At 40.3% G+C, this 23,954-nt stretch overlaps 10 protein-coding genes across 12 annotated transcripts; 7 read left to right on the top strand and 3 right to left on the bottom strand.

Annotated features, from left to right (window-relative positions):
• The first annotated feature begins 161 nt into the window (after positions 1-161).
• On the top strand, positions 162-4,258 carry lgs (BCL9 domain-containing protein legless). Its single transcript, XM_065309461.1, has 4 exons — positions 162-1,853; positions 1,911-2,133; positions 2,217-2,383; positions 2,437-4,258. The coding sequence occupies exons 1-4, from the start codon at positions 470-472 to the stop codon at positions 3,870-3,872; spliced, it is 3,210 nt and encodes a 1,069-aa protein (XP_065165533.1). The 5' UTR covers positions 162-469; the 3' UTR covers positions 3,873-4,258.
• Positions 4,259-5,511: 1,253 nt separating this feature from the next.
• Positions 5,512-6,305, bottom strand: LOC135797076 (COX assembly mitochondrial protein homolog). Its single transcript, XM_065309260.1, has 2 exons — positions 6,187-6,305; positions 5,512-5,916 (listed from the first exon to the last, which is right to left on the bottom strand). Exons 1-2 carry the CDS (start codon positions 6,187-6,189, stop codon positions 5,536-5,538), a joined length of 384 nt encoding a protein of 127 aa, XP_065165332.1. The 5' UTR covers positions 6,190-6,305; the 3' UTR covers positions 5,512-5,535.
• Positions 6,306-6,599: 294 nt separating this feature from the next.
• Positions 6,600-8,723, top strand: LOC135797074 (solute carrier family 41 member 1-like). Its single transcript, XM_065309254.1, has 2 exons — positions 6,600-6,703; positions 7,019-8,723. The coding sequence occupies exons 1-2, from the start codon at positions 6,611-6,613 to the stop codon at positions 8,354-8,356; spliced, it is 1,431 nt and encodes a 476-aa protein (XP_065165326.1). The 5' UTR covers positions 6,600-6,610; the 3' UTR covers positions 8,357-8,723.
• Positions 8,724-8,862: 139 nt separating this feature from the next.
• Positions 8,863-12,107, bottom strand: LOC135797075 (protein eva-1-like). 3 transcript variants are annotated; one of them, XM_065309255.1, is made up of 7 exons: positions 11,773-12,107; positions 10,364-10,705; positions 10,144-10,302; positions 9,945-10,088; positions 9,760-9,879; positions 9,525-9,692; positions 8,863-9,458 (listed from the first exon to the last, which is right to left on the bottom strand). In XM_065309255.1, the coding sequence occupies exons 1-7, from the start codon at positions 11,834-11,836 to the stop codon at positions 9,082-9,084; spliced, it is 1,374 nt and encodes a 457-aa protein (XP_065165327.1). In that variant the 5' UTR covers positions 11,837-12,107; the 3' UTR covers positions 8,863-9,081. The 3 variants fall into 3 exon arrangements, with proteins under 3 accessions (XP_065165327.1, XP_065165328.1, XP_065165331.1); XM_065309256.1 differs by having other exon boundaries at positions 10,364-10,693; positions 11,773-12,102; XM_065309259.1 differs by having other exon boundaries at positions 10,364-10,673; positions 11,773-12,098.
• Positions 12,108-12,537: 430 nt separating this feature from the next.
• LOC135797073 (organic cation transporter protein-like) lies at positions 12,538-15,095 on the top strand. The gene is made up of 5 exons (XM_065309253.1): positions 12,538-12,991; positions 13,050-13,467; positions 13,538-13,796; positions 13,895-14,300; positions 14,358-15,095. Exons 2-5 carry the CDS (start codon positions 13,057-13,059, stop codon positions 14,974-14,976), a joined length of 1,695 nt encoding a protein of 564 aa, XP_065165325.1. The 5' UTR covers positions 12,538-12,991; positions 13,050-13,056; the 3' UTR covers positions 14,977-15,095.
• Positions 15,096-15,181: 86 nt separating this feature from the next.
• On the top strand, positions 15,182-17,099 carry LOC135797426 (N-lysine methyltransferase SMYD2-A-like). The gene is made up of 4 exons (XM_065309791.1): positions 15,182-15,473; positions 15,533-16,478; positions 16,538-16,796; positions 16,860-17,099. Exons 1-4 carry the CDS (start codon positions 15,191-15,193, stop codon positions 17,097-17,099), a joined length of 1,728 nt encoding a protein of 575 aa, XP_065165863.1. The 5' UTR covers positions 15,182-15,190.
• A 152-nt stretch (positions 17,100-17,251) lies between these two features.
• On the top strand, positions 17,252-19,392 carry LOC135797578 (SET and MYND domain-containing protein DDB_G0273589-like). The gene is made up of 4 exons (XM_065310000.1): positions 17,252-17,568; positions 17,653-18,697; positions 18,747-19,074; positions 19,134-19,392. The coding sequence occupies exons 1-4, from the start codon at positions 17,286-17,288 to the stop codon at positions 19,344-19,346; spliced, it is 1,869 nt and encodes a 622-aa protein (XP_065166072.1). The 5' UTR covers positions 17,252-17,285; the 3' UTR covers positions 19,347-19,392.
• Positions 19,393-19,734: 342 nt separating this feature from the next.
• LOC135797469 (prion-like-(Q/N-rich) domain-bearing protein 25) lies at positions 19,735-21,747 on the top strand. Its single transcript, XM_065309835.1, has 5 exons — positions 19,735-19,808; positions 19,908-20,042; positions 20,119-20,394; positions 20,448-21,248; positions 21,314-21,747. The coding sequence occupies exons 1-5, from the start codon at positions 19,766-19,768 to the stop codon at positions 21,673-21,675; spliced, it is 1,617 nt and encodes a 538-aa protein (XP_065165907.1). The 5' UTR covers positions 19,735-19,765; the 3' UTR covers positions 21,676-21,747.
• A 214-nt stretch (positions 21,748-21,961) lies between these two features.
• On the bottom strand, positions 21,962-22,621 carry LOC135797471 (neurophysin 1-like). The gene is made up of 3 exons (XM_065309837.1): positions 22,486-22,621; positions 22,207-22,414; positions 21,962-22,148 (listed from the first exon to the last, which is right to left on the bottom strand). Exons 1-3 carry the CDS (start codon positions 22,618-22,620, stop codon positions 22,066-22,068), a joined length of 426 nt encoding a protein of 141 aa, XP_065165909.1. The 5' UTR covers position 22,621; the 3' UTR covers positions 21,962-22,065.
• A 137-nt stretch (positions 22,622-22,758) lies between these two features.
• On the top strand, positions 22,759-23,683 carry LOC135797470 (ras-related protein Rab-28-like). The gene is made up of 3 exons (XM_065309836.1): positions 22,759-22,900; positions 22,986-23,189; positions 23,249-23,683. Exons 1-3 carry the CDS (start codon positions 22,823-22,825, stop codon positions 23,657-23,659), a joined length of 693 nt encoding a protein of 230 aa, XP_065165908.1. The 5' UTR covers positions 22,759-22,822; the 3' UTR covers positions 23,660-23,683.
• Positions 23,684-23,954: the final 271 nt, after the last annotated feature.

Raw genomic sequence — 23,954 nt, 5'->3', positions numbered from 1 at the left:
TCAAATGTTTTGAGATATATCATTTTATTGTGATATGTTTTAGGGTTAATATTCGTAACTTAGTTGTTTAAAAGAAGTAAATGTAAATTTGGCAATCTTACATGATACATAGTAATAAAATCTGGTGGCAAAGCGAAAGTCACTAGAAAAGTTGGTAGCAACGCGTGTGGAAAACGACAGTTTGGCATTCTGTGCGCGACCGAGACGTTTTCCAACAAAAATAATCTCAATAATCACATCGGTAACTGTACCAACCCTATACTAAAACAATGCAAGCCCATTATTAAAAGTGTGCCCGCTTAACGGCGCTGATTTCATCCGTGGGGGTGCGCTCGCTTGCGCTCGAAATTCTAACCCACAACGATGAAAATAACTACCTCCTCAGTGCGCGCTCGAGGAATGCAAATAAAAACATTGCGAGAACATATGTGATGCGACTCGGCGGCGGGCGCAAGCACACAGTGAGAGGATGATCAAGGAGAAGCACGAGAAGGGCGCCGACGGCGGCGTCAAGGAGGAGCCGGGCGGCTCCGAGAAGGACCAGGCGCCTCCAGTCAAAAAGGAAGAGGACTCCGCGGCGAAAAACGGCTCCTGCATTGGTTCAACAAATTTGGGCTCACTCGGAGGGTCTCTGCATGACGTTAAAACCGAGCATGAAGATGGTGAATCAACACCAATCATTAAAGATGAAATTGATTCCGACTTGCCTGCGGACGCGTTCAACATGAACCTGGTGAGCAGCGCCAGCGGCGCCGCCGATGGCGTCCAGTCGCTGCCAAGCAATGTGATCAGTAAGCAACCAAGCAGCATGGAGGTGCAATACATGCAGCAGCAGAGTCAGATATTTGTGTTTAGCACCGTGCTGGCAAACACTGGCGCTGACGAAGTGCTGCAGGGTCGATTCCCGTCGATTATCGCCTTCCACTGCTCGCAACCCGGCACAAAGAAGTACCTGGAGAAAAACCCGCTGAAGATGGCGCAGTTCCATCGGCAGGCGCACGGGAACTGGCCGGGCGCGCAAATGACAAACAAAAGTAATAAGTGTGTGAGTGTGCGGAGTCCTGCGCCGCCTCCGATTAAACCGCCAGGTGCTGTACCTAATGCGCCACCACCTAGTGGAGATAGTTTGGACTTTCTCAGCGGAGATCCTCTGGAGGATATCGGTGATTTGCCATGGGAGCAGAAGGATGGCGAGAATGGCCTTGGCGATGATATGGATATGAATGTGCAGCCGTCGCTGCAGGGTGTCAAAGTGCCTGACGAGAACCTCACGCCCCAACAGCGCCAGCATCGAGAGGAACAACTCGCCACGATTCGCAAGTTGCATCAGATGCTGTGCTCGGATGGACCTGGCGGTCCTGGTGGACCTGGTGCGGATGGTACCCCGCCAGGGCCACAACCTCAAGGTAATCCACCACCTGGGCCAGATGGTTTGGATTTGCCGGGACCGCCGCCCATGGATTGGCAGAAGATGCAGTACAAACCGGGACCGGGGCCTAGAACAGGCCCGCCCGGGCAAGGGCCGAGATTGCAAGGACCACCGCCGCCCTATCATCAAACCCCGAGGTCGGCGAGTGTTCCCATTGCGCTGCAGAGTCCGAATCCGGCGTCGCCGAATAATCCCACCTCAAATTTGTCGCTGCCGTCGCCATCGCGGGCGTCGTCGGCGCTCAACTCACCGGCGGATTCTGCGAGACCGTTTGGCCTGCAGCGACATGTGAGCGCGACGGGGCAAAGCCCCACCTCGCAGGATTCACCATCGCGGCCCAATCATAGCAATCCCGGGACGCCGATTTCCTCGCATCTCTCGCCGAGTGTTAATACCAGTAGTGCCGATACTAATCCAACATCAGGTAATTTTCCTTAATTTGAAGATAATTTTATGTTATTTTATGATCATTTGTTCTTAGATGGATTATTTGGAAGAACATTGCAATCAATGGCAGCCCAGCAAAAGCAAATGGCGGTGCCCACGAGTGGTGGGCCCAATATGCAGCCGAAGGAGCCCAATCTGATGCCAGTGCCCTCTCCACAACAGATTCAGTACTTGAATGCGTTCGAGGGGCAAGAACTGATTATTCAGAAGCAGCCGAATACTAGCCTGAACAAAGACGGCAACATGATTTCGCCACCGTGAGTATTATCTTACTTGTTTTGTATTTACTCAAGTTTTAAACACAAACAAATGAGTGATTTTTTAATTTTTGTTGGCATAGAGTCTTGCCCACGACGATGGACAGCGGATTTCCCGGCAACGACATGCACAACCGACTGAGCGGCCCCAACACGCCTACCTCCATGGATATGGGGCCTAGGTTTCCCGGGACACCTTCGGACGGGTGTAGGTTTTCAGTGCCCAGTCCACACACACCCTCTGCAACAGGTATGCTTTCTTATTTTAAATTAAAATAAATATTTAATTATGTTTGTTCCCAGATAAACCCAATAGGTTAAGCGGTTCGGGTCCGGGTCTAAGTCCACAGACCTCTGGCCCACCGTTGGGCGACCCGATCAAAAACGAGATGTTCCCGGTACCCTCGCCGCACATGATGGATGTTCCTAGGTTCTCCGGGCCCAGCCCGTCGCCGGGTAATAAGATGCCCGGCGGCAATTTTGTGAACGTGTCGCCTTCGGGTCCCGGCCCCGGCAAACCTAACCCGATGGAGATGGGCGGTAACTACGGATGCGCACGCAATGACAACGTTCCCCTCAACCCCAACTGTACCAACACCATGAGCAATCCAAAGGTGTCCCACTTTGACCCGATCTCCTCGCTGGCGCAGATGAGCCAGCAGCTCACCAACAGTGTCGCCAGCTCGTTGAATGGTCAAGGTGGGCCCGGCCCAGGTATGATGAACTTTGGATCGCCAGCAATGCACATGATGGATATGGGCGGGTGTCACGGTATGCCTGATATGGGTGATCCTATGGGGATGGGGCAAATGCAAGGACCTCCGCATGGTCCACCACATGGGTTTCATCCCGGGTCGCCAATGGGTGGTCCGATTAGGTCTCTCTCGCCCAAGTTGCCTGGTGGTTTTGGTAATCATGTTGGTATGAACATGCCGCGCATGATGGGACGACCTCCGGGTCCGAATCCCTACAACGGGGCCAATGTGCAGGTGAAGCCTAACGCGCCCAATACGATTCAGTACATGCCGGCGAAACCTCAAGGACAAGGCCCGCCACCTGGACCTAGAGGTCCGCCTTCGTTGGAGTTCCTTCAAAGGTATGCTAATCCCATGGGTGGACCTGGCGTGCCCAACATGGACGGGAAGATGCCGCCAGGGCAGGGCATGCAGTACTTTGGCGGATGTGGACCAAATGGTCCAATGGGTGGTCATATGGATGGGCCTATGCAAGATGGACCAATGGGTCCCATGGGCGGAATGGGCAATGGAGGCGGGCCGATGATGGGTGGTCCACCACCGAATATGGGAATGATGCCCATGATGCGACCAATGCGTCCACCTCCACCTCAAGGTATGATGCGTATGCCGATGGGTTTCAATGGCCCACCTAATGGCCCCGGTGGTCCACCTCCTGATGGCATGTTCCAACCAGGCGGGCCGCCCCCAAATGCGCAAATGTTTGTCGGTGGGCCGAAAGGCAGTCCTATGGGCGGAATGGGCATGGGTGGACCACCGCCGGACGCCGGCCAACCACTCCCGCCGTCGATGAGTCAGAACAATAGCTTTAAGAGCTCGCCGTTCGTCGGGCCCACCACCGCCGACCCCAACTACGCGCAGCAGTTCCACAACTTCCAGCAGCAGCTGTACGCGACCGGCACGCGCAACCCTATGGGCGGGCCGCCCATGGGACCCGGCCCGCCGCCCGGCCACCCGCAACAGGCGTACTTTAACCCCAAGTAGGGGCGGGGCCAGCCATACACGACACCCTCTTGTTTATCGGTAGATTATGTTAACACTATTGCTCATTTAAGTTTTACGTTTATCCCATTCATCTGTTAATCATACTATTAGTAAGTTGATGATCACGTCATAATCAAAATGGACAGATTGTATTTATGTTATCTCATAGTGTTATTTAAACGAATAATTTTACGCATAACACGCAGCCAGATGAAGAGAAGATACAAACAAACAAAAGCGACGCGCGTGCGTTGGCGCGAACGGGATACAAATCGAATGTGACGACGACGACGCGAACGAAGATACTAATTAGTTGTAAATAAAATGTACATACGCATTCTAATTACAAATCGCTTTTATTTTCAATAAAATGCCTTGCAAAATTAGGTAGTGCTCATTTGTACTTCATCTTACCAATGAAAAATCAAAATTCATTATAAATCTCAGCATCTTTAAGATGTGACAAAATCTGCCTTTGAAGATAATCTGAAGGAGAATACATGCAGCCAGACTCAGAAGTCAATAAGGGATAAGAGAGGGTTGGTGGAGAAGAGAATGGCAATTATCTCGACCAGAACAGAACATATAAAAGAGTTTTACTCAGTTTTGCTCTGGTTTCTAAGAAATTTTTGATATATTTTCACAAGCTAGTTTATTTACTACTAGTAAATAACAGGTTCTTTAATATAGGCAACCAACATTACATCCCAAATCCATTATGTACACCGTTTACATAAGATGTTTTACGTGTACATGTAGTTAGGTTAAACAAAATATTTACTAAATATGGCGAAATCAAAGTACCTCCCATTACCATTGTTTAAATCGCCGACTGGTGATAGATTCAAATTTCCAGCAGTTTTTAATGGCAGTCACATAATCGTAAATGATCCAATTGCAATCATAAACTTTCATTGTAACGGATTCTTTGGAACAAAAGTATTAGGAAGACAAAATCAAATTGAAATCGATTCAGACGACGAATATTCAAATATTCAAGAGGATACAAAACAATTACAACACACTGAACAATTGTTTCTGTCACTTGAAGAAGCATTCTTTCTCTTGCTTTTAAATTGTATTCAAATAACTGACCAGAAACAGGAATTACTTGATATTAATCAAGCATGGCAGATATTTAATCAGAAAAATAAATTATTTTTACAGAATTATTTAGTGTATCATTACTATAGAAGCAGGAATTGGATAGTCAAACCAGGTTTGAAGTTTGGGGGAGATTTTTGTAAGTATTGCTTGTGTTATTCAATGTTAAATGTTTTAAATGATTTAATTTTTGATTAGTATTGTACAAGGATAGTCCAGAGGAGTGCCATTCTACATATGTTGTCATAATTGTTGTGTCAGATGAGAATCTTCAACATTTAGACTGGAATTTTAGAACAAGAAGATCAATGAGTGTACCTATGTTGTTAGGTCTCAATAGATTAGCAGAAGCAGCTGGAAAGGAAGTCCTAGTTGCAAAAATATCTGCACTACCAACTCAACAATACACCACAGATATTCTAAATGATCCCAGTTGTCTGAAATACTTTGAAATTCAAGAAAATGTTCTAAATTCACATAAAAAACAATCAAGTCAAAATAAATAATGAACTAAATTGAATAATTTAATAAATATTTAATAAATAAGATGTGATTTACTTTACATTGATACTGGCAACCTGCCTTTTTGCTTCTGTTTGATGCCAGTTCTTCTGTATTCACTTCTTTCTGCAAGGTACTCATTGGTGCATCTGGTTTTAAACTCTTCATTCTGATACCACTTTGCTAGGCAATCCTTGAGTGCGCTGTTTTCATTGCGACAGGAAAGCACCATCAACAGCGAGTTTTTACTGCAGCACTGTGAGAATTGCAGGACTTCTTCAGGGCATTTTTCTGTCTTGGCGATGTCTCGCATTTTCTTTGGGATCATCACTTCGATTTCGACTTTTCGCAATGAACGGTCATTAGGATCACCGAGGCCATGTGGGCCACCGCCATGTCTATCAGGAAGAACTCCTTCTCTTGTCATTATGCCCCTTTTCTATAATTAAATATAAATAATAAGATAAATGAAATATTATATGGTTAATTTGGCATATTTATGCGTATGTTTTACACATACGCAAGGTATGCAACCTAAATTGATTGAGTTTTAAAATTACTAATAATTTATTCATATAATTTATTAATGCAGTTTATGCAAGGTATAAATATATTATTTAGAATAATCTGTACAAAATGAAGACTTTATAAGTGAGAATGAAACTTTGAATAACTTTGAATAACTTTGCGTGTTTATAATGTTGCCTACCATGGCATGCTGCCAGCTGACTTCATAATCTGTTATACGGCGACCTTCGTTTTCGGCAGTTTCTGTTTCGTTATCAGTTCCTACATTGTTCGTCCAAAATTCTCCGTGACACAGGTTGTTCGCGCCCGCCAGGCGCAGTGCGTGCTCATTAACACCTTAACACGTTTTTATTCATCGCCTCCGAAACTAATCCGTAACAACGGCCGAAGATGAGAGTGAGGTTAGCCAACGCTAATTAACAGGGCACGCAGACTAAAAAGCGCTTTTCGAACAACAACCGCGTAACAAATATTTGATTGCAATTATCGCATTGTTTTATCGCTGCGTGCAAATATGCATGCCATGCTGGCACGCTTGTCCACGTCGCTCTCGGCGAAATCTGACGAGAAAAACGCTTCAATTTACAGGTGTCCCTGCAGGAATCATGTCATCAGACAGCTCCCTCGATGATAGTCTTACACACAGGAAGTTCAAGAGCAAGAAGAAAAAGAGAACAATGACTTTACATTTGGACAATGTAAGTATATCATATAAATCTTAAATTACAAACAATTTAAATATTTTTTCACATATTTCTTAAAATATTAAATAACACCTTGGTAATTATTGAAATAATTACATATTTAATTAGTTTAGAGGCAACAGTGATTAAAATATTTGTGTAAAAACACTTAAAATATTTTTTTGTGTCAGGAAATGAGTAGTTTTTGTTAAAATTGCGAAAAATATTCAAATAGTACATTGGCACTTACCAAACAACTAAAAACATGAATAAAGTGATTAATAATGTGAGTTATTACAAAAACAATTTATTAATACTTATTATTTTCAGGATGAGCTTGGAGACGACTCAGTGCGCAGTCAACTAATACCATGCGACGAACCAAAAGTGCAATTCTCCTCAAAGGAGTCGATCCTAGCGACATCTGTCCAGATGTTCATCCCCTTCCTGCTGGCAGGCTTCGGCATGGTGGCAGCATCACTCCTCCTCGATATGGTGCAACATTGGCCCGTGTTTCAAAACGTCTCCGAAGTTTACATTCTCGTGCCAGCCTTGCTGGGCCTCAAAGGCAACCTGGAGATGACGCTGGCGTCGCGTCTCTCCACGCATGCGAACCTGGGCCACTTGGACACGCGCTCGCAGCAATGGAGTCTCATCGCCGGCAATCTCTCACTGATTCAGTGCCAAGCGATCGTCGTGGGCTTCCTTGCGTCCATCGCGGCTGTCATCTTCGGGTGGATCCCCGCCGGGAAATTCAACCTGCAACACGCGCTTTTACTCTGTGCTAGTAGCGTCGGCACGGCGTTTATGGCAAGTTTTATCCTTGGTCTTGTCATGGTGGGTGTAATCCTCTTCTCGAGGCATTTTCATATTAATCCCGATAATGTGGCGACACCTATCGCTGCTAGTTTGGGTGATTTAACCACACTGGCGCTGCTGTCGTATTTTGCGTCATTGTTGTACAAAACTATTGATACTCTACCGTGGCTGCCCGTAGTGATAATAATCGTAGGGATTTTATTCGTGCCCCTATGGGGTTGGTTCGCGTCGAAGAACGAATACAGCAAAGAAGTGTTGGACACTGGCTGGTCACCGGTGATTGTCGCCATGGTTATTTCGAGCATCGGCGGGCTGATACTCGACTTCACCGTCTCGCAGTACAAAGGCGTGGCGGTGTTCCAACTGGTGATCAACGGCATCGGTGGTAATCTCGCCGCGGTGCAAGCAAGTCGCATTTCAACCGAATTACATAGCAAATCTGTAATTGGTCGACTGCCTCGAGGTGAGGAGGTTTGCCTATCGCCTTGTGTGGCATTCTGTGACAGTGCGAAGACTCCACATGCCGGAACTGCCCGAATGCTGTTGCTAATGGTGGTGCCCGGCCATCTTATATTTTCATATACCATCAGTTACTTACAAGCGGGTCATACGTCATTCACGCCTATTTTTATGCTGGTTTACTTAACCGCTGCGCTCTTGCAGGTGTTTCTCTTGTTATACATTGCGCAGGTGATGATCGTGTGGATGTGGAAGCTGAGCATAGATCCGGATAACTCTGCGATTCCGTATCTGACCGCGATTGGCGATTTGCTGGGGACACTCCTGCTGGGCGTGGCCTTCCAAGTGCTGTATCTGATTGGTGATCGGGACAGCGATGTTGGTGACTGAGCGACAGTATTCGGTGACGAACTCGGGGCCATTAAATATTGTGATTGTACATTATTCGAGTCTAGGTTAAGCTTAGTTAGACATTTAACTAAATTGTATCATTGAAACCAAAGCCATTGCAACCCAAATTTATCGATTACTACTATCGGCCAGTTTAAATTTACTGTTTAAAGTTTATATTGTTATTAATTCGTTATCACTTGCCATTCGAACGTGATATTTGATTAATTACAGAGTCGGAGCGTTTTGTGTTTGTTTCCCATGGGATTTTGTGTACTTACACGCAAAACATGAAAACATATTTATTGGTTTGTTCATTACGCGGAATGAATTGAGATTGTTAATTGAATAAAGTTAATTATATTTACTTGGTCTGCATTTCAAGCTTTGATTGCGTGCCAATGAAAGTAAGTTAACTTTAACATAGTTTTGCTGCAAAAACGCTTTGTACAAAGCTTTGCACGATTGTTGGGTTGCCTACATACAAGTATAAAGTTTAGTCCGAAAACTTTTCAAATATTTAATCAAAAAACAAATAAATAACATTAAATAACATACATTACAACATACTTCAGCGGCAAACGTATTTCGAAGAGTTAATGGCATTGGTTCTTACCTGGATTTAAGTTAATTCAGTTAATTCTTTGGTACTTGATACAAATGTTGAGTTTTTAATACTTTAAGCCCGAACACGTGAAATTATACAGCGTGTCCGGGCTATCAGGTCATCCGTAGAAAAACGAGCTATTCGCGCCTCCACCAGCATTCAAACTGCGTGGCATGTCCCTCGGCAGTGTATGACATCCACGTAGAAGCTCACAAGGTGCGCTGGCCGTTGTTGAATTGAGGGCAGTGTTCGAAAACGGTCGCATGGAGACAATGGGCAGATCCAGGTCAATATCAGCGTCTACAACACTGATATCATCCGCAAATCCATGCGGGAGGATTGATCCACCGCCACCGTAACTTGTACTTCGATATTTTGCCTCACGACGTGCGCGCCCCCTCTGAACGAGTAGATAAATAATAAGGAGACTCATACAGAGTAAAACTCCGGCACCAAGGCTCAGGATTAGGTACAAATAGAAGCGCTCTTGATTTTCTGAAAGGTTTTATAATTACACAATTAAATAATACGCAATTTTGAAATGATGAATGAGAAACTTACGTGCAACAAATGTGTACGTGTTGATCCATTGCGAAATAAACCCGATGACTTTATTCGGTTTGTCATTGTCAGATATTTCAACCGTGCAGTTATTATCCAAGATGGCCGACGTATCTTTTTGGAGCATGGTGGACGATGTGGTCGTCGATGACTTGAGGTTGTAATAAACTGTAAATGATAATGGCACAACGGTTTTAATTTGACTGGTAGAAATGTTAAATGTTAATCGTTTAACCTTGAGCGTTGCCAAGATCATTTTTGGCATGCGGTAGATATTTGTCGACTGGCGCCATCTGTGCGTCGGTGAATTCTACCACGCGCGCTTCGTATTGTTTATTTAGAACTTTTCTTGGCACTGAAAGCATGGAATCAAAAAATTAAATCAAATCAATGTTGATTTGTTTGTTAATAGTTTATTACCGCATGTGTAGATGACTTTAAGGTAAACTTTTGTTTTTGTTTTGCAAGGCTGCCCGAAGGTCAAGGCATTTGCCACCAATTCACATGTACGTCGGCCATGACACGCCTGCATTGCTGTTTGTGTTGCATAACTTGAAAAACAACCTTAAAAGTATTTTTAATTAATTTGAGTTGAATAATGGGGTTAAAAATGTATTACTTTCTGATTGATTGAAATATTCTGAGGCACATGGCGTCTTATCATCTTTTTCGCCTTTACCCCGTCCGAAAATGGCGGTGAATATTGCAATACGTGCGTTTGTATTGCACGCCAAACGCATGCGTTCATCCTGACACACCAAACGACTTCGAAATTCATCTGCAGCCAGTAAAACACAAAAGAAATATGATATCTCAGCTTAGATTATTTTTGCACTTACAAGGTCGACATTTATAAGCGACTTCAACGTATTTCCGCTCTTGGGGACACGGATCGCCCTCAAAAACAGTCGCGTTGCTCACAAAGTGACATTCAGTCTTTGTTTGACACAAACCAATAACCGTTTGCTGTGCAGTTGGAAGTAAACAAGTGCCAGACATCATTATGGCAGTAGATGTTTTGTTTCGTTTGTCTAAGGATGGACAAACGTGTTGTTGGTTGCCTATGCGTCCGTAACGCGCCAACTCGATAGCTATGCGTGTACCGGGCGGACATCTTAGGTGAATCGCATCGTTGTCGCATGCAGCTGCCTGAAACGTACGCAAAGTGCCTGCCAACAATGCTACATTGATTAATTTCACATTAAAAGAGAATTATATCATATCCAACCACCATGTGTTACCAATTTGGACCAATCACAAGCGGAGAATGTTGTTAGAAGCACAAAAGTAAGGTTAGGCAGCGCAAACATGAAACAGAAAAATTTAAAAGCGTTAATAATGAAGTTAAAGTTAAAGATGTCAATATTTTACATGCACGTTTGTTTTTGGAATGCGTCCAAACAAACAATCGAGGTCGACAACACTCGGAAAATTTTCAAGTGAGGCGTGGGCGTCAACTTCATTGAAAAATATCCAGCGTGGACTTGTGTAAAGTTTGTTAAACGCTTATCACTTGTTTGCTGCATGGAATAATTTCGATTTTTAAGGCGCGCGCGACACAAATTAAACTACTTCGGACTCTTTCAGATACAAGATACAACAGCACACGGCTTTAGTTGAAAAATGAGTCGTGCTGTGTGTCGTGTGCCTACACACCAACGACCCACGATTGTCTAATTATTACCTAATAAGATATCGGCTCCGACCATATGTTCAAGTCGACTTCAAGAAAGTCCATGCGCAGCGCATGCCGTATATGTCATAAAAATCGAGTGTTGCTCAACCTTTATTATTGAACATCTCTCCAAAGATGAAAAGATAAACACTAGCGATAATTTATTGACTTTGAATACGCTTAAGTATTAAGTATTTCTGAATGGAAGAGAATGAGGAGGAATAGAGAGTGTTTAATGTGAATTTAATGAGTTTGAGAGTTGATTGAGTGTAATACGCATGCGCGATAGCGCAAAACAACAAAAAACGCGAAATTTATATTTTTTGAAGAAAAATTTTAAGTGTTTTTAACATTAGAGCCTTTTAATTAAGGTTTTTACAATTTATTTTTATAGATTTTTATTAATATTTACGTATTTTGTTGTTTTTGAGGTTACAAACTTAAGTATTTGAATTAATAATAGTTATTAACACTAGAAAATGGTGAAAAATGAGTTTTTCGGAGAAAAGTTATTTTAAAGCTCCATTTTTAAGTTTTTAAGATGTTTGTAATGCGCATGCGTAGTAGCCTTACCTAAATTGCCCCTCACGGCCTCTAAGATCCCACACAGAGTGCCGATGACGATGAAAAATTGCATCTCGCATCTCCTCGCCGCAATCGCCGTTAGTTACCCAAACAAGTACACAAACATATCCAAAGCGTGCGTTCGCGGAATTGCATCGCGAACAAATTGCAGCAAAACGCTCCGCGTCTACCGGCCCGACCTTGACATCGCAACTAAGTAACACTCAAGTAACATAACACGCACGGTACAAAGTCAACAAACGATCGCTCGCACGTTTGCCGCACAACTGACAGCAATATGAGTCCGAGTCGATTTTCTGATGCTGGAGCAACACCACAACTCAGCGGTAAACGCAGAGGATGCGTGTGTAGCTACAGGTGTGTGAATGGTAATAAAGAGGGGACCGTCACCGCCAACTGACCGCTGAAAATTTCCCAACTCGATGGATTCTCATTTTTTCACCGGCGTGCACACGTCTTTCACCCTAAATCATTCATTCAGGCGGAAAGCGTGTGCAATTGAATCATACACGACGCAAATCATCAGATGCGGATGAAATGCGATGAAACAAAATGGCCGCTGGTATAATACAAGCCAGCTACGAGTGGTGGCGCTGCAAGCGCGGATATTTTTCACCTGGGTAATAAAGTCCAAAGCTCTGACTCCATTTTTGCGTATCATTCATGAGGAGTCATCTATTGTTATGACCTCAAAAGTGGGTGTGCGGAGAATGACAATATTATCATGCGTTGTAAAATATTTATAAAGCGTAGGTACACTTATCTGGCAAACAATTCGGCGATATTTACGACTGCTTCTGGGTGCTGGCAGTTCGCAACGAGCGCAAAAAAAATTCACCTTTAGTCGCTGGCTACACTCGTGACATTCGCAATTATAAATTATAAAGCGAACGCAATTTGACAAGATAAGAAGATGTCCGGCAGACGCTTAAGCGATACGAGTCAATAACATATTATCTCAGTGCGCTAGAGTACTAATAAGCCTGATTACACTCATTTCTCGCACGCATGGTAAAAATAGCCGTAAACAAACTTTCGTGTTTTACCAATTCGAGCGCGCATAATTGGCCGGCGAGAGTAATTCAATTGCACGCTCGGTGCATACGCCAAGTCACTCACCAGTTTTTAACTGGGACCGTTAAATCGTCCACGAGATAAGAAAACAGAAAAAAAACATAAAATACTGGATTTTATATTCAATCATAAAGTAAGTTTTTAAATATAACATTTAAGAAAGTAAAAATTTTATTTTTTATAAATTTTAGTTTTAAAATGTCTGAAAAACATGGTGGAAGTAGTAGGAGTAGTAGAAACACTCCTGACATCCTGTCACAAAGTTTTGACAGCGATAGTAGCGACACCGTGGATGTTGACGGAATGCTCGCACATGTAGGCAACTTTGGTCGCTTCCAACTGGTGCTCATTGCGTTGTTTAGCTTGATCAACGCCCTCTCTGCATTCCATTACTTTGGCCAAACCTTCATCAGTGTAGAACCGCAACATGCCTGCGTAATTCATCCCGAGGATAATCTAAATAACACGTTGTTGACACAAATTGCTTACTACAATGCGGATGCATGTAAGGTAACCTACAAAAACGAGAATCACACACCGATTGCAGTCGAACACTGTCGACACTGGGAGTATAACAGTAGTTATGGATATGTCAGCTTAGTACAAGAAGTAATTTTACTACTTATCTAGGGTATAAGTGAGGTTAATTTTATTTTTGACATTTTTTGTTTTTTGACAGTTGAATTGGGTGTGTGATGATGCTTGGAAGCCTGCATTGGGCCAAAGCGTGTTTTTTGTTGGTTCGTTAATTGGTAGTCTTGGATTTGGCATACTTGCGGACCGTATAGGACGTCTTCATGTCCTGGTAGCTGCTAATGTGTGTGCATTTGTAGGCAACTTCATTACCATCTTTGCAAACGACGCCATTACTTATGGTTGTGCGCGTTTTGTTGCTGGATGTGCCACAGACACGAATTTTGTCATGATGTATATGATCGGTATGCGTCTTGATATAAATAGTTTTCTATGCTTTTGAACTTTCTGCAGACGTAAACATGTTTTCGTATTTGTTTATTATTCTTGAAATGTTTCACAGTAATGGAATACATGAAGCCGTCAATGCGTACAGCTGGACTTAACCTATCAATAGGCGTGTTCTATTGTGTGGCATCCATGTTAGTTCCATGGTTGGCCGTCTTGATGCATCATTGGCAGTACTTTCTGCTAGCGATATCAGTACCACATTTATTAGTTGTATTGTTTTATTTTGCTGTGCCTGAAAGCGCACAGTGGTTGATTAGTAAAGGTCGATTCGATGAAGCGATGCGTTGCTTTGTACGCATTGCACAAACTAACAATCGTCGACTTGACGATAAAGTAGGCAACCAACTACGCACATACATGAAAGAACATATTAAATCAGAACATAGTCATGCCAGCTTTTTGGGACTCATGAAAACGCCACGTTTGAGACGAAAGACGTTAATTCTTATATTTAAATCGTAAGTGTAACAAAAACACTATTCACATAAAAATATTTATTAAATATTACATTTTAGAATGGTATTAAGCTTGTGTTATGATGCAATCGCACGTAACATCAACGGATTTGGTTATTCGCCATTCCTGATCTTCAGCGCCACCTCAGCGACAATTTTCCCAGGCTGTGTGGTGATACTCCTCCTTCAAGATCGTATCGGCCGCAAAGCACTAGCTTCGGGTTCGTTGTTCATAGGGGGCGTATTCATCTCCCTTGTAGGTGTTATACTCTCATGGGATGGAGCGGACGCTACACTCATGCTTATTCTTACTGTCCTGGCGCGTCTTAATGTAATAGTAGCGTTTAATTCTGGCCATCAGTACGCATTTGAATTAATCCCGACTGAAGTACGCGCACAAGGCGTGTCTGTAATTCACGTCGCGGGTTTTGCGGCGACTTTTTTCAGTCCACAGATATTGTATCTCGCCGGGTGGTGGCGCCCTCTGCCGGAGATCATTGTAGGTGTGTTGTTAATATGCGGAGCAGGGGCGTGTCTATTCTTGCCAGAAACACTCGCTAGAACACTTCCGGTTACGTTGGAAGATGGCGAATTGTTCGGGGAGGATGAAGGCGTGTTTGAATTCGCTTGTTTTGGTAATAACTTGTCAGAGAGTAGAAATGTTTTAACAAAAACATGAATCAAATTTCCAAGTATTAAATCTATTGTTTAAGTTATCTCATATTTTATAATATTAATACATATTTTAGTTTTTCACATATGTATGATTAATTACATATCTCAAAATATTTCACATTATTCTGTAGTATTATCTCATCTTATCAATTTACTGCCTGTCGCGGTTACCTACTCAATGCGAAAACTCAGTTTAGTAGCTAATTTCGATTACAGCTATGAATTACTTTGTCATGTATTGGAAAAAAGTGACAAAGGAAATAAAAACGAAAAATAAAAGAAAACAATTTAATAGTTTAACAAGTAACACCTCTCGAATACAATTCCTGTACTATTTTTGTGAGAAAAACGTGAAATACGATTTGTCTACATCCGTACCAAAAGATTTCGAAGGTGCAAAAGCATTAGAAGATAAAGGTAACAAACTTTTCAGAACAGGAGATAATTCTAAAGCTATAAAAGTATACAACGAAGCAATTAAAATATGTCCCCAAGATAATTGTAAGTTCCTGCATTTTATTTGTATTTATGTGTTATTATAGGTTATGTGTGATTTCCAGTGAAAAGTTTACAACTTTATGGAATTCTCATTGAAAAACGCAGTTCAGTTTTCTTTGCACAACGTAAATACCATAAAGGTTTACAGGATGTCGCTTTTCTCAAACAATATGGCTACCATCCTAACCTAAAAATATTCAAATCACGAGAAAGAAAGGCTTTGGAAGCTCTGCGTAAATCCGGATGTGAAATTAATAATATTAATAACAAATCCAATGAAATAATAAATGAAGAGATGACATGGTACTCAGGAAACATAACCTATCCTGCACTGTCAAATAAACTGACTGTCAAACAAAACGATGTAATGGGACGCCATGTTGTAGCAGTGGATGATATCAAAACAGGAGAAATCATTGCTGTTGAAGTTCCTTCCGCTTCTGTTATAGAAAATAAAACAAATTGTGCTCATTGTGCCATATCAACCAATCAGATTTATGCGTGTTTCAAATGTCAAGAAATATATTGCAGTCTGCAATGTTTGGAAAATGCTAAGGTTTATCATCAGTATGAATGCAGTATTTCATCAGCTTTGTTTACTGATGATTTAGGTTATGTTCGATTGGTATTAAGGATGGTTACTCAACGCCCTCTAGCGAAAATCATTCAAAATACAGATGATTATTATAATGTTAATGAATTAATACAACATGCAGATGAACCAGAGTCTGAGGAGATGTTACAAGTGACATTTACAGCTGTGTTTTTGTTAAAACTTTTAAAAACAACAAATTATTTCACATCCAGCACTAGAAACAAAGAATTAACCAAGGAGGAAATTATGATTGGTGAATTATTTTTAAAATATTTAAAAATACTACGTCATAATGCTCATGCGATTAGGGAAATGCCGAATTGCAAGATGGCGGAGAATAGTGTTGAGATTGGTGTTGGGCTTTATCCAACAATCGCACTGTTTAATCATTCTTGTGATCCTTCAGTCATAAAGTCAGTAAAGTTTATTTTTAGAAAAACAAATAAAAAAATTTAATTTTAAAATGTTTTAGGTACAATATTAACAATTTAATAGTTTTAAGAAGTATTAAACCAATCAAAACTGGTGATGTAGTTTATGATAATTACGGTCCTGCATATTTCAACATGAGAAAAGACAAACGCATCAATTTATTGAAAAGGTGTTATAGATTTACATGCAATTGTTCAGCTTGTATTGATGACTGGCCTCTTTTTAAAGAAATCTCCTTATTTGATAATGATATTTTAATTAAACATTCTAGTATTTCATCTGTTGAAGAACATCTGAATGTAAGCCGAATAAGTCAAAATTTTATTTTTTTCAGTTTAAATTTTATTTTATTATTTTTGCAGCTTTTATTATTAAAATTAAACCAAATGGAGGATCCGTACCTCAGCGGCCATTTTGAATCAGCCCGGAAACTGTACGCTGAAATACTCGACACACTTCTGTCATTTTTCACGCCTTTGAATGTTAACATTCATCACATCAAGCAACGGCTTAAATATTGCATCCAACACAGAGGAAATAAAAAAATTGATTTTTATGTGTTTTTTCTTTACATTTCTTTAAGAAAATTTAAAAAAACATAACAATAGCATTGTAATATAATCTATAAAGGTCCACACAAAGTTTCCGCGTGTTAACTACACTCGATTCAACTAAAAATAGAACTTTTCGAAAGTTATTTATACCGCGCAGCACATGCTCAGCAAATAACTGAGCTTCTTCTAAATGTTGTATTCGTACCTACACGCGTTAGAACCTGCACTTCCACAATGACGAAACCAAAATTTCAAACGCATTGCGAGCAATTAATTAAAAAACTAAGCAAAGATAAAGTAGAAGAGTTTCGTACTATAACAGACGACGCATCAAGGACAAAATTTGTCTACGCACTCTCAAACGAGGTTAAGTACGATTTGGCCACATGGACACCAAAAGACCTGGAACGTGCTGAAGCTCTCAAAGTAAGCGGCAATAAACTCTTTCATCAACGCTGCAACTATCAAGCTTTGTGCGTGTACAACGAAGCAATCACAAGATGTCCACAAGATGACAGTAAGCAAAAAATACACAAAAACTATTTAAGGTTATGTATAGTATTATTATTATCATTATTAAGGTTATGTATGTTTTGTTTAGTTAAAGGTAAAAAACTGTACGCTATATTAATAGCTAACCGTAGCGCGGTGTTTTTTGACACTAGCATGTACCAAAAAGTGTTACAAGATGTCGCCTTTCTAAAACAATATGGCCACCACCCAAACCCTGATAAATTAACTGCACGCGAAACAAAAGCCTTGGACGCTCTTTGTAAATCAACAGATTCTGCAGTAATCGAATTTGAAGAAGATGGACGTGTCAAAAGTGCACCATGTGAAGAATTTACATGGTGCTCAAAAAACATAACCTATCCAGCCCTGTCAAGCAGACTAATAGTTAAAAAGGATAATATACTCGGGCGTTATGTGGTTGCAAAAGATGATTTCCAAGCTGGAGAAATCGTCGGCGTTGAAAAAGCATACGCAGCTGTATTAAACAGTAATATTTACCGTACAAACTGTGGATATTGTGCGATATCAACCAATCAGGTCTTTGCATGTCCAAAATGTTGTCAGGTTGTCTATTGTAACATGCAATGTCTAGAAAAAGCTAAAATATATCATCAGCATGAATGTAGCATTTTGTTGACGTTGTATGACGCTGATGTTTCAGTGAATAACCTGTTAGCATTGAGGATGATCACCCAGCGCCCTCTGGAACAAGTTATTAAAGAAGATACCTACGCTAAAGAGGAAAGAAATGTTGTAATATACAAAACTGAAGATTATTACAATGTAAATCGATTGGTACGTCATGAAGACGTGAGAGATCCAGAGGAATTGTTACATTTGACAATAATGGCTGCGTTTTTGTTGAATTTATTAAAAACCACGGATTATTTCAGCAAGAAAAGTGAAAATAATGAGTTGACAGATGATGAAATACTCGTTGGTGGATTACTCTTGAGATATTTACAGATATTGCAGTATAATGCACATGAAATTTTTGAATTGAAAAATGCTGATTTTCCTCAACGGAAAATTACTTCCGGTGAGCCGATTAATTATCAAACAGGTGGTGTAGGTGCTGGTTTATATCCGACATTAGCATTATTAAATCATTCTTGTGATCCATCTGTTATAAGGTAAATTAAATCAAAATATTTATTAAAATTAAAATTAAATTTTTTTCAGGTATAATATTAATAACACGATGGTGCTACGCAGTATAAAACCAATCAAAGCCGGTGATATTGTATATGAAAATTACGGCCCTTTTTATACTAATGATATAAAACAGAGCAGGATTAATGAAATGGTTTCTAAGTATAAATTTTCTTGTACATGTCATGCTTGCGTTGAGGATTGGCCACTGTTGGCTGATTTTGACGCGAATGTGTTGCGCGTTAGGTGTGAGTGTGGTGGCGTGGTTCCTACTAGCAAGGATATACCAACGCCATCTATTACTTGTGAAAAGTGTAATAAGGATATTAATCTTTTGCCTGTCCTTACGGGTTTAATTGTGAGTCTATTTTTTTTATTTTTTGTTTAGTTTTTTTGTTTTAATTTATTGTTTTTTAGCCGTTGGAGCCTAAATCAGGCAAAGCAGAGGCGTTTTTTGCTGACGGGCATTTTGTTGAGGCACGTAAATTGTATGCGGAGATGCTTGCTACTCAGTTGAAGTTCCTCGCGCCGCCGTTTGGCGATATGGTGCAAGTTCAGCAAAGGTTGAAAGTCTGCTTGTTGCACAATGGGAATAAAAAGTTTGATTACAAACCAAAACAGAATTTATAAAGGAAATTTTTATAATTTTCTAGATAATAAAGTGAATTTCTTAAGATATTTATCAACAATTGCATAAATCAACTATAATAATACTTTTAAAATCTTTCAAAGCCAAGTACGAAGTGTTGCATAAATTTTTTTTTTAAATTTATCAAAATTTAACTTTTTCATTAATAAATCTTTATGTGAAGGAACAATTAAACCCTTTTTGATACAAATTAATAATTTTTTCAAACAATGAAGCATTTTTAACCTTTTGATTCCACTAAACCTAAATTAACTGATAAAAACATTTATTTTATCACTTTTAAACCTAGACACCTGTTCTTATCATTCACATCTTGAAAACCTCTATAAAACACGCATCGAACTGAAATTACTATCAGTATCCCCAGACATTGCAATACAATCACTACAAAATAATTAAAATGAGATTAATACTGTGTGTAGCAACGTTATCAGTTATATTTGGTAAGTACCCGCAGGTGTGAACAGGTGTGCAATAAACAATCATCAATGAATCATTAAATTCAATTCAACTCCACACTAATCCGGAAATATTGCATGTAGCTGGCCCAGCTGCAAGTCTTCCAGAATGTGAAACAACAGAAAACTGCGCACCATCAACAGCAACATGTGTGAACAACTTCTGCCAATGCCCGCCAGGTGAAGTTTTCAATATCGACAATACGAAATGTATTAAAGGTACAAACCAAACTGCAACCTAACCTAATCTAACATAACCTAAATTCAAAGATATTTTAATCCTGTTTTTATTCAGTTGTCAATAAAATGGAGGGAAGTTGTGAAGTAAACGCGCAGTGCGCCATTATCAGTGGGCCTGTATCCTGTCGTGAAGGCAAATGCCAATGTCCTGAAGATCATGTATATCTAAAGAGACAATGCATCTATAAGAAACTAAACGATGATGTATGCACTAGCAATGATCAATGTTTTGATGGCCTGGATTATAATTCACGTGTGTGTCAAAAGGGGCAATGTAAATGCGCTGAAGGATATTATGACCGGAGTGGGATTGATTGTCGCAGAAAAGCTGGTATGATCAAACATAACCACGAAATTTAACCTATAACATAACCTATTTTTCAGCATTGGAAGAGGCTTGTTCATTGAATATGGATTGTCAAGATGAAAATACTTTCTGTGACAACAAAAAATGCAGAAAAATTGGTAGCGGCCGCAAAAACATTGACACTTCTTATCAAGAAGATGATATTGACGATAATCGTGACGATAATGTAACTATAAGTAAAAGTATCTTAAAAGATGGTAAAGCATTGAACGAAGCTTGTTCCTCTGGTGATACTTGTGCAGACACCAACGCCATCTGTAATACACTATCCTATACCTGCCTGTGTCGCAATGGTTACTTTGAACAGTCAAAGAAATGCGTTGCAGAATTAGGAATGAAATGTTCCGATGCATCCGAATGTGGTAATAAGATGTTATGCGAGAAAGGCGTGTGCACTTGTGAAGCAGGCAACCACTACAGCACCACTAATACAATATGTCGTGGGACTGCGTATCAAATCGACGGTGGCCTCAAATGCAGCACCGCCGTTTCCTGTCGTATTCTCAACGCACATTTCGACTGTCCCGATGATAAACTCTGTAAATGCAACAAAGGTTTCAAACTGGATGATGATTTTATCTGCCGGGCGAGTTGCAGCAGAGATTACGACTGTGAGAAAGCAAATCAGATCTGTGACGCGACTAATACATGCGTGTGTGGTCCGGAGTACCTACTCACAGATGGCGAGTGTAAACCACGTATAGGTGGCGTTTGTACCACTTCAACAGAATGCACCGAAATGGTTCCAAATTCTGTGTGTAACAAAATATGCATGTGTGTTGAAGGTTATGTTGATCATGAATACGAATGCTATAAAGGTAATGACCTAAAATTAAATTAATTTAACATGATTTTAATTTTTTTATATTGATATCTATTACAGAAGTAGAAATGGGCAGGGAATGTGTTCAAAACGTTCAATGCGCTAGAAAATGGAATTCAACATGCGGATTAGACAATGACAAGAAAATCTGTAAATGCGATACTGGTTATCTAAACGTAGGAGGAAACTGTCTACGTATTGCTACACACATTGGTGATTATTGTACACATCCATCAGTTTGTATGCAGGATTCTTTATGTAAAAAATCCAAATGTACGTGTAAGGAGGGTTTCATGCCTAGAAAAGACAAAATTAGTTGTGTGACAAAAAGCTCAGACAATTCAGCACCTGGTAAATTAACCGCCTCTGAGATAACTTGTCTCGCCATGATGATTTTTACGCTTTTTAATGTTTTTAATTAATAATTGTTTTCGTATTCAGTTGTTGTTGGTTGTTGTAACGTTGTAATTTGCATAATAAATTATTGACCGGTGCGGCGGCGATTAATCTCTCTTTAGCCACAACGAGCGCCGATACAAAAGGCGTGTTTGTATCGTCCCTGTGGCGATTTGTTGCCCATAGCGACGATTAGCATATGAGCACGCCGGCACACACGGGGGCGGCAAACTTATTTTCGTTCATCAGTCGACACTGATTGCTTACTCAGCACACAATATCGTATTTATTAATTTCAAGTAAAAATTCAACTTTGATTTGCAGGTGAGTTTTATTTTCAAAAATCAATCATCAAACATTAAATTAATAGCGCGGACTGATAAAATGTGTAAATAAAATTAATTTATTCAAGTGAGTTAGGCTGTGTACTCGGCGTTGACAAAGTTGTAGACGTCGTATCGAGTATCGACAGAGCAGGACTTATCCGCGTAGCATGCGTCTGAAAGTTTTAATGTTTAGTTTTAAAATAAATAAATTTTAAATGTGAGTTAGTTTACCTTGCGAGCAGCAAATACCATCGGCAGCGCAGCGTCCAGTGTTGCGACGACAGGTGGCGCTGCCTGCAATACACGGTTCACGCTCCATGAACATCCCGTCGCGTTGACAACGCGCTGTTTCCGGTGTGCCGAGTAGGCAACCAAACGGACCGCAGCAGATGTTAGGACCGAAACATTGTCCGCTATGAGCCGGACCACATGAAACACACTATAAAAATATATAATACAATTATACATAAATAGTATAAAATTAAGGTTATGTATAAATATGTGACTTACAGGTTTAACATTGGTTTCCGGTAGGAATTTACCACTGCGTTTGCCTCCTCGTGGACAGTTCGTAATCAAACAGCCTTGGATCAACTGACCTAATGCCAAGAGCACAGCGAGTAAAACGAAACACTTGGAGAACATCTTCGTGGGTTTGATGTTGTGCTAGTTGACAACCTAAAAGACAACTGCTTCCAAACACAGCAAAACATCGCGGTTTTATAGTAAATTCAAGACATTTTTTTGTTATTTCCAACGCGTTGTGCGATATTATTCCTGAATGGACAATGGAAATTCTATTTGGGTAAAAATGCAAAGCCGAGGAAAGTGCGTTGGATAATTCAACATGTCCGACTCCGAAGAGGACGAGACAACCGTGCAGCATGTGAATATCGTTTTTATCGGTGAGCCGAATGTTGGAAAAGTAAGCCGATTTATGTTTTCTAAATAATTTACCAACAATAATTGGTAAATCAATCAGAAAATTACTAGTTTTTGGTTATTTTTAGACCAGTTTGATAAGACGTTTCTGTTACGAGGATTTCCTACGGCAGTACACGCCAACGACAGGGGCGGACTTTTATATCAAACGTATAATGCTTCCGACTGCAAATCCCATCGGGAATAAACAGGAAATTGTTTTGAAACTTACAGATATTGGTGGAAAAGAAAGAAAAGCACATATGCTTGATAAATATTTATTCAAAGCAGATGTACCTAAGTTGTTTATTTATAATATTAATGCATAATTATTATTTTTTATATTTTACAGATGATTGTATTGGTTTATGATATAACTAACGCTGAAAGTTTTGAAAATATGTGCGCGTGGATCGATACCATCGGTTCACTGATCACTAGTCCGCCCCTGAGCGCAATAATAGGCAACAAGTGCGACTTGGAGCATCAACGCGGTGTGCGATTGGACAGGACACGGCAATTTGTGAAAGAAAACGGTTTTTATAATTATCTTACTTCGGCGAAAACTGGGGAAGCGACTAATTCATGTATTGTTGAGTTGGTTGCGAAATATGTAGGGGTGCCGTTGACAAAACTGCAGAAAGAAGAGAATGCTGTTTTGAAAGTTGAGCTTCATGTTGCTGATAAATTGGCGGAATCTGTTGCGAGAAGAAAGGCACATGAGCAACAAACAAAGAGTAGTACTGTTTGTTTGATTCAATAAATAAAAGAATTATGATATCACTAAGCAATATTAGTGAATTTTGGAAACACCCTGTATGGATTTTATATTCGGTTGATTTTTATGTTGATTTTATCATTTGAAAAGCAAAAATTTGGTTAAAAATTAATATCTCATCAAAAAATTGACATATTTGCTTTTTATTTTGAATAATTTATAGTTAATTAGCCCCTTCTTACATTAAAAACATTTTCAAGCGTTTAAAATCATTTGAACTATAACAAAATTAGTCTAAAACTTGTTTTTTCTTAATTTTTGTCGTTTTTCTTTGCGTATT

Source organism: Atheta coriaria, unplaced genomic scaffold (genome assembly GCF_025399875.1).
Source record: "Atheta coriaria isolate IRGN ID8LTWV9N9 unplaced genomic scaffold, Caltech_Dcor_3.1 hic_scaffold_8_pilon, whole genome shotgun sequence".
Taxonomy (NCBI): domain Eukaryota; kingdom Metazoa; phylum Arthropoda; class Insecta; order Coleoptera; family Staphylinidae; genus Dalotia; species Dalotia coriaria.
Note: the sequence above shows the minus strand (reverse complement) of the source record. Positions and strands in the feature narration are given on the sequence as shown.

What these genes read in the sequence shown, in the direction of transcription:
- LOC135797073 (XM_065309253.1), top strand. Translation starts at nt 13,057, where the DNA reads ATGTCTGAAAAACATGGTGGAAGTAGTAGGAGTAGTAGAAACACTCCT. An exon ending in TGTCATGATGTATATGATCG is followed by an intron (nt 13,797 to 13,894) that starts GTATGCGTCTTG and finishes AATGTTTCACAG; the next exon opens with TAATGGAATACATGAAGCCG. An exon ending in TTAATTCTTATATTTAAATC is followed by an intron (nt 14,301 to 14,357) that starts GTAAGTGTAACA and finishes ATTACATTTTAG; the next exon opens with AATGGTATTAAGCTTGTGTT.
- LOC135797074 (XM_065309254.1), top strand. Translation starts at nt 6,611, where the DNA reads ATGTCATCAGACAGCTCCCTCGATGATAGTCTTACACACAGGAAGTTC. An exon ending in TGACTTTACATTTGGACAAT is followed by an intron (nt 6,704 to 7,018) that starts GTAAGTATATCA and finishes TATTATTTTCAG; the next exon opens with GATGAGCTTGGAGACGACTC.
- LOC135797426 (XM_065309791.1), top strand. Translation starts at nt 15,191, where the DNA reads ATGAATTACTTTGTCATGTATTGGAAAAAAGTGACAAAGGAAATAAAA. An exon ending in AATATGTCCCCAAGATAATT is followed by an intron (nt 15,474 to 15,532) that starts GTAAGTTCCTGC and finishes TGTGATTTCCAG; the next exon opens with TGAAAAGTTTACAACTTTAT. An exon ending in TGTGATCCTTCAGTCATAAA is followed by an intron (nt 16,479 to 16,537) that starts GTCAGTAAAGTT and finishes AAAATGTTTTAG; the next exon opens with GTACAATATTAACAATTTAA.
- LOC135797470 (XM_065309836.1), top strand. Translation starts at nt 22,823, where the DNA reads ATGTCCGACTCCGAAGAGGACGAGACAACCGTGCAGCATGTGAATATC. An exon ending in GTGAGCCGAATGTTGGAAAA is followed by an intron (nt 22,901 to 22,985) that starts GTAAGCCGATTT and finishes GGTTATTTTTAG; the next exon opens with ACCAGTTTGATAAGACGTTT. An exon ending in AATATTTATTCAAAGCAGAT is followed by an intron (nt 23,190 to 23,248) that starts GTACCTAAGTTG and finishes TATATTTTACAG; the next exon opens with ATGATTGTATTGGTTTATGA.
- LOC135797075 (XM_065309255.1), bottom strand. Translation starts at nt 11,836, where the DNA reads ATGCAATTTTTCATCGTCATCGGCACTCTGTGTGGGATCTTAGAGGCC. An exon ending in GGCCGTGAGGGGCAATTTAG is followed by an intron (nt 10,706 to 11,772) that starts GTAAGGCTACTA and finishes TAATCAATGTAG; the next exon opens with CATTGTTGGCAGGCACTTTG. An exon ending in CGCTTATAAATGTCGACCTT is followed by an intron (nt 10,303 to 10,363) that starts GTAAGTGCAAAA and finishes TACTGGCTGCAG; the next exon opens with ATGAATTTCGAAGTCGTTTG.
- LOC135797578 (XM_065310000.1), top strand. Translation starts at nt 17,286, where the DNA reads ATGACGAAACCAAAATTTCAAACGCATTGCGAGCAATTAATTAAAAAA. An exon ending in AAGATGTCCACAAGATGACA is followed by an intron (nt 17,569 to 17,652) that starts GTAAGCAAAAAA and finishes TGTTTTGTTTAG; the next exon opens with TTAAAGGTAAAAAACTGTAC. An exon ending in CTGTCCTTACGGGTTTAATT is followed by an intron (nt 19,075 to 19,133) that starts GTGAGTCTATTT and finishes ATTGTTTTTTAG; the next exon opens with CCGTTGGAGCCTAAATCAGG.
- LOC135797471 (XM_065309837.1), bottom strand. Translation starts at nt 22,620, where the DNA reads ATGTTCTCCAAGTGTTTCGTTTTACTCGCTGTGCTCTTGGCATTAGGT. An exon ending in CGGAAACCAATGTTAAACCT is followed by an intron (nt 22,415 to 22,485) that starts GTAAGTCACATA and finishes ATATTTTTATAG; the next exon opens with TGTGTTTCATGTGGTCCGGC. An exon ending in TGGTATTTGCTGCTCGCAAG is followed by an intron (nt 22,149 to 22,206) that starts GTAAACTAACTC and finishes TAAAACTTTCAG; the next exon opens with ACGCATGCTACGCGGATAAG.
- LOC135797469 (XM_065309835.1), top strand. Translation starts at nt 19,766, where the DNA reads ATGAGATTAATACTGTGTGTAGCAACGTTATCAGTTATATTTG. An exon ending in AACGTTATCAGTTATATTTG is followed by an intron (nt 19,809 to 19,907) that starts GTAAGTACCCGC and finishes TATTGCATGTAG; the next exon opens with CTGGCCCAGCTGCAAGTCTT. An exon ending in TGAATACGAATGCTATAAAG is followed by an intron (nt 21,249 to 21,313) that starts GTAATGACCTAA and finishes TATCTATTACAG; the next exon opens with AAGTAGAAATGGGCAGGGAA.
- lgs (XM_065309461.1), top strand. Translation starts at nt 470, where the DNA reads ATGATCAAGGAGAAGCACGAGAAGGGCGCCGACGGCGGCGTCAAGGAG. An exon ending in CGATACTAATCCAACATCAG is followed by an intron (nt 1,854 to 1,910) that starts GTAATTTTCCTT and finishes ATTTGTTCTTAG; the next exon opens with ATGGATTATTTGGAAGAACA. An exon ending in ACACACACCCTCTGCAACAG is followed by an intron (nt 2,384 to 2,436) that starts GTATGCTTTCTT and finishes GTTTGTTCCCAG; the next exon opens with ATAAACCCAATAGGTTAAGC.